This window comes from Aphanomyces astaci (assembly GCF_000520075.1).
Source record: "Aphanomyces astaci strain APO3 unplaced genomic scaffold supercont1.125, whole genome shotgun sequence".
Lineage (NCBI taxonomy): Eukaryota > Oomycota > Saprolegniomycetes > Saprolegniales > Verrucalvaceae > Aphanomyces > Aphanomyces astaci.
This window is the reverse complement of record NW_009798388.1, coordinates 1-5,717: the sequence shown is the minus strand read 5'-3', so window position 1 is coordinate 5,717 and position 5,717 is coordinate 1. Positions and strand designations below refer to the sequence as shown.

Below are 5,717 nucleotides of genomic sequence, written 5' to 3'. Positions count from 1 at the left end.
AATTTTCGGACCTTAGATTGGTAAAAGTAAAGTGCCGAATACAATGAAGTATTTACAAAAACTTGCAAACTTCAGAAAACTTCCGAAACCTTAGGAAAACTCAGGAAAACTACAGAAAACTTAGAAAAACTTCAGCAAACTTAGGAAATTTAGGAAAACTTCAGAAAACTTAGGAAAACTTCCTAAAACTTTCGAAAACTTAGGAAAACTTCAGCAAACTTCCGAAAACTTCGGAAAACATAGCTTTATTTAGCTTTACATGACAAAGTTGTCAAACTGCTTAGCTATCTGCAAACGGCCGCGCGACGAGACTGAACTCTCAAAAGGTGGCCTTGCTTCTTGGGTCGCACTACTTGGTGCCGAGACCGCACGTTTGCGCTTCAGAGGATGGCCAGTTCGGTACGACAAAAATAACTTGTTCGCGCATGACTTGCTTTTTTCCAACGATTTTTTGGGGGGAGCAACTCCTCGAACAGCATTAGCTGCGACCTGACGCGTTTCGTCAACCACGTCAATTCGCTCTGGAGGGGAAGTGTACTGGGGCATCGTGAATGGCTCAAGGCCTCCAGAGTAGCCAGATTGACGGAGGCCATCAACCCATGTTGACAAATTAGCCATAAATAGGTGGTACGTGTGTGGGGTACTCGCCACTGCATTTTCTATGCGAGTGCATATATCACGAATTTTCATGATTCGTTTACCTGTGGTCGCCGGCACTTTTACTTTTTCGTATTTCTGCATCGAGACGCCGCGAGCAATTGCGGGGGTGTTGGAGGTTGAATTTAGTACAGAATTCGAGGCTTCACTTGGTCGAGCCGCTGGATCGTTGATGTTGAGCCGACACAATGCACTTGAATACATCGGGTGGTTGTGACGATCGTAGGGGTTAGACGCACAAAAGTTACGAAGGTCCGGAGGTTCGGACTTCAGGACCGGATACTCTCGGCTTGGCCACGAAGAACACAGGAAGAAAGGAGTAGATCCAATGTTAGGCAAATGTAAAAGTGAAGTATCTAAAAGCTAGATAGGGCTGATGACCTTTGGGGAAAGGTCCTGTAGAATAAAAGGCAAGACGGTCGAATTCGAAGGTAGTCGGTCCGTCGAATAATATACCTATGCGATGGCAGTACCACGATGTGGTATAGTAAGTAGTACAAGCCCATGCTCCAGCTCCGTCACAAGTCCCGCGGCAAAGTTTCGACCCTCTAGTCGAATTAGATATGAATTGACGGAGTTGGGTAGGTGGTGTCGGGTAGGTCAAAAAGGGTAAAAGGTCCAGTTTGCACGTAGCCGGTTTTCGTCGCTGACAACCGACAAAGCCGAGGATAGTGGTGCAGATGGAGGAGCCGGAAGGAGGTCGCGTGAAAATGAGTGGTTATGGAGCACGGTACGACGAGGCCACGACAAAACGTACGACGGCACTCGGGACGAGGTGCTGGTAGTCTCAGACTGGACGGACATAATATCGCAGACTGGGCAGATGTTTGGACAAAAAAATGTCGGAAAACAAGGGAATAGTCGGTCAAAGTAGTCCGTCGGACAACAGTCTTCAGACGGGAACTGACTGTAGTCTCCATCCATCACTCTGCCAGGCAACCAATCAGAGGCGACCATGAGTTGACTTCGGCCATTTGATAGGATCGTCGATATGTGGTTCTTTGGATAGGGCATTTTCCAACTTACGCGCCATGGTTCCTACGTCAGGGGAAGCCGGGAAGAAGAAGCGGTCGTCGTTGTTGTCGAGGTAGTTTAGAACTGAACCAGCGTCTGGGGTTCCACGTCGAGGTCTTTGTACCGTTTCGAACGCCGAAGTAGTAGCAATCCCATGTCCATTCGTCAAGATGTTTCAAAGTCGTCCACATAAGATCGGTATGCGGCCAGTTTGGAGTCGGCTGTCCAGTACTTAAGACAGTCGGCATGTTCGACCAAGTACTCCTTCTCGCGGGAGTTGGGTAGACGTCGCAGGTCGACTACCCGGAAAATCGGCGACGAGGTAGATGAGTAAGCAACGTCGTCATCTGGAAAGGACACTCGTTCCACGAAGCTGGACTAGGGTAGGCAGTCGATCGACAATTCGTCGGAAGCTTCGTCAGCTTCGGGGATCTCGTCGTCGAGCAGTCGTGAATAGTAGCCCCGAAATGGCTTGAGTCGGTCGACGTTCACAGTTACCATCTTGTCAGGGTGTGATGGTATGTCGATCTTGTACGTGTTTGGTCCCATTTTGCGTTCGACTCGGAAGGGTCCATGCCAATGCGTGGCTAGCTTAGTCGTCCGATGATCGTCTGGTCGAGTCGACTTGGCGAAGTATTTGTAGACCCAAACAGCAGTCTGTTCGCCAAACTCGATGGGTTTTTGGTTAGCCTTAGTCCTTGCACTCTTGTTTTGACCGTTGATCAGTTGCTGTTCCATGAGGTTTCGTGTCTCTTTCCAAGATGCAGCCAGACGACGCTTATATTGGGGCAAGTCGTCGGACTTCCAGGAGGGCTCGGCGTTCATAAATGCCAAGTCCAACGTCAGCGTGGGGTCTCGTCCAAAGAGGCAAAAGTAGGGGGAGTCTCCAAGAGTTTCGTGGTGCGATGTGCGATACGCAAAGAGCAGACGCGGTAGATAGGTGTCCCAGTCCGTCTGATGGTCATTCACATAGATCTTGAGCATCTGAATGATCGTATGGTTGAACCGTTCGACTAGGCCTTGTCCTTGAGGTTGGTAGGCCGCAGACGCCAGCTTGTTGATGCCTAGCGTGGCTGGCATACATCGTCGAGGCCAGTTCGGAGACGAAGTTTGATCCGCGGTCGGAGAGCAGACAGTCAGGCACACCGAATCGGCAGAGGACTTCATCGATAAAGACACGACTGAAGGTAGACGTCTTCAGGTCTGGTACTGGAATGGCTTCGACCCATCAGGTGAAGTAGTCGGCAAAGACCAAGATGTATTTGTTGCCATTGTCGGACATGGGTAAGGGACCAAGCGCGTCTACCACGACAAAGGCGAATGGTCCGCGCAAGGAGTATACTGGCATCCGTTGCATCGGACCTTTTTTCCATGGACGTCCGCCTTTGGCGCAATTGCAGTCCAGACATTTCGAGACGTAGTCTTTGCAATCCTGTTGCCAGTCTAACCAGTAGGCCGTTCGTCTGAGGCGTTCTCGAGTCTTCATGAAGCCGAGGTGTCCAGCCAAGGAGGACGCACTGGAAGCATAACGCACTTCTTCTACGAGCGTGTAAGGTATGACCGGAACCAGGACAAGCTCGGGATTTCGAAGGGGTGTCTTGAAGGTGATGTATCAGCAGACGATGCTTTATCTGTCGACGAACTGATGACTGTTTCGAACGACCAGTTTGAGTAGGTGAGGGTCCAAGGGCACAGCGCCTTCGTCTAGGTATGCCCACAACGCTACGATCCAAGTGTCGTTGTACAGTCCGGGCGAAGGTCGACCCCGTCGGTCGTACAAGTCAATGGGCTGGGGGGCTTTGATTGAGGTTGGTTCTGGTAGTCTTGGCTGTGTGTAGTTTGCTTCGGACGAAGGCGACCTGGTTCGACTAGATTCTTTCCCCGTCGTGAGGTCTGGGTCAGTCTGAGCCAGACGTCTCATACTTCTCGTCTGGATCGGACAAACTGGTAGACGTGATAACCCGTCAGCAGCGCCATTGAGTTCGCCTGCTCGGTGTATCACGGTGTAGTCTAGTCCTTGTATTTCCATCGCCCACCTGGCTAGTTTGTGGTTGCCTGATCGGGATCCTTGGTTGAAGAGCCAAGTGAGAGCTTCATGGTCGGTGTAGATGGTGAATTGTCGCCGGTCAACTTGCTGCAAGTGGTGCCGGTGACACGATGGAAGCCGCTTCTTCATTCGTTACAGCCATCCATACCACATCGCTCCGAAGTTCTGGTTCTCACCGATGGGATTTCAAGTCCACGGAGTGCATTCACGCTAACGTTCCATACATAATATGGACCCTACTTATTAACTACTCAGAGCTCGACTTGTTCACAATAACTACGCAAAGTATGCTGAAATGTTATTCGCAGTTTCGTATTTACCTTGTAGTTGGTGTGTGTGCAAATGTATTTCATTTATAATATTCTCCAGTCAGGTCGAAAACACTAGTTCTCGCTCGCTTGGGTAGTTACACTTCGACTCCTGCTGTGACGCATTCGACACATGGCATTTCAAACGCCCCAGATAAGCCAATCACAGATAAAATAGTTTGGCTATTCCATTTAAATGGATATTCAGCCAATCAAACAAGGGCTTGCTACTTCGCTACAAATGTGATCTGATCTATTATATTTTGATAGAGTTGCACTGACCCGATTTGACTGCAAAGCACTGTAATCGCTAGAGGGTGGCGGATCTGACACAGTCGCGATACGAGCATGAGCTGGCTGAAGCACGTTCGGTCTTCGAAGCGCAGAAAGGTGACATGCTTCGAGAGGCAGAGAAGGAGAAGATGCATTGAACGATCGAGTGCCAACATCTCAAGAACGAGCTGCTCGATGCGTCGGAGGCGATAGCGCGTAAGTTTCGTCATGACACGGACGAGTTGTTATGCAGCCTGTACTTGAGGGACCAGAGCCTCGCGTACCTCGAACGAGACTTCACGAAGATAACTGCCTGGGCTGTGCCGTGCCGCGACGCAGCTCCGTGTGTGCTTCGAACGCTGACGAGAAACGCCGTCTGGATGCCCTTGTGGGGGGCTGCTAGAGATGGAGATCCTTTGGAGGAAGAATCGCGCGAAAGTGAAGCCAACGTCGATTTATCGACGCAGACGAGCGCTAGAGTTTACAGGCGGACCTTGCGCAAGTCAATGACCAAGTCGACGGATCCCGCATGGGCTGCTCTGCAGACGAAGAGGCATTTCCTCGAGGAGACGACCGAAGGATTGATCGCGCTCCACCTGTGGAAACTCTATTACTCTGACCTCAATTGCCGGCATGATCAAGAATGATCACCCCACGGTCATTACTTCCGCACGCCGACCAAATTCGCTACAAAACTCGGGCCACATCAGTGAAACAACGTGATGGCATTCTACGGACTACAGGCTGTGAGTTGCACTGGAAGAGGATGTTACTGGATCGAACTCTGATCCAGCACTGAAACAGTGATACCAGTACCCCAGCCAAGACAGCTTTTTACTGCGTGCTTTTACCAGTTGGCTCGACTAGTGTTTGGCGAAATGCTAGTCATCGCTTTCAGTTACCAATTGAACCGCCGCGTAATACTAAAGAGCCAACGTACTGGTCAAGTTGTATGCCTGTTCAAGAAGAATGATTGTGCGGACCAGCTATTGTGAGTTCTAGTCGAATTTTCCATGCTCGATTGGTTCAATCAATCTGGAGGGTGATTTCAGAACCAATCCAAACCTCTGTAATATGATAATATATAAATATAGAGAGGTTCTATGACGTGTTTGAGAGAAGGTGCAATTCAAATTTTGCCGACAGAAGTGGCTCGCCACGAACGACGATACATCCATGGTGGCAACCCCTCAGCGAACACATGATGCGGTGTACACGCTTGAAGTCACTTTGAGCTTCATCGAGATATGCCACTGGGTGGCGGTCGCAGAACTCGAAGAGCCACTCTCGCAGTGGGGTGGTGAACTTCTTGTCGGCAGCGGTGGTCGCTCGTTCGTACCCGCCAGTTTTTCGTAGACCTTGACCCAGTTGCCAATGGTATGTTCGGACTTGTTGAAAACGAGTGCAAGGTGTCTGCG

At 50.1% G+C, this 5,717-nt stretch overlaps 2 protein-coding genes across 2 annotated transcripts; one reads left to right on the top strand and one right to left on the bottom strand.

The window, feature by feature from the left end:
• Positions 1-255: 255 nt before the first annotated feature.
• H257_17873 (hypothetical protein) lies at positions 256-741 on the bottom strand (the record flags this gene model as incomplete). Its single annotated transcript, XM_009846825.1, has 2 exons — positions 256-659; positions 702-741. The coding sequence occupies 2 exons, from the start codon at positions 739-741 to the stop codon at positions 256-258; spliced, it is 444 nt and encodes a 147-aa protein (XP_009845127.1).
• A 3,633-nt stretch (positions 742-4,374) lies between these two features.
• H257_17872 (hypothetical protein) lies at positions 4,375-4,946 on the top strand (the record flags this gene model as incomplete). The annotated part of the gene is made up of 2 exons (XM_009846824.1): positions 4,375-4,416; positions 4,467-4,946. The coding sequence occupies 2 exons, from the start codon at positions 4,375-4,377 to the stop codon at positions 4,944-4,946; spliced, it is 522 nt and encodes a 173-aa protein (XP_009845126.1).
• Positions 4,947-5,717: the final 771 nt, after the last annotated feature.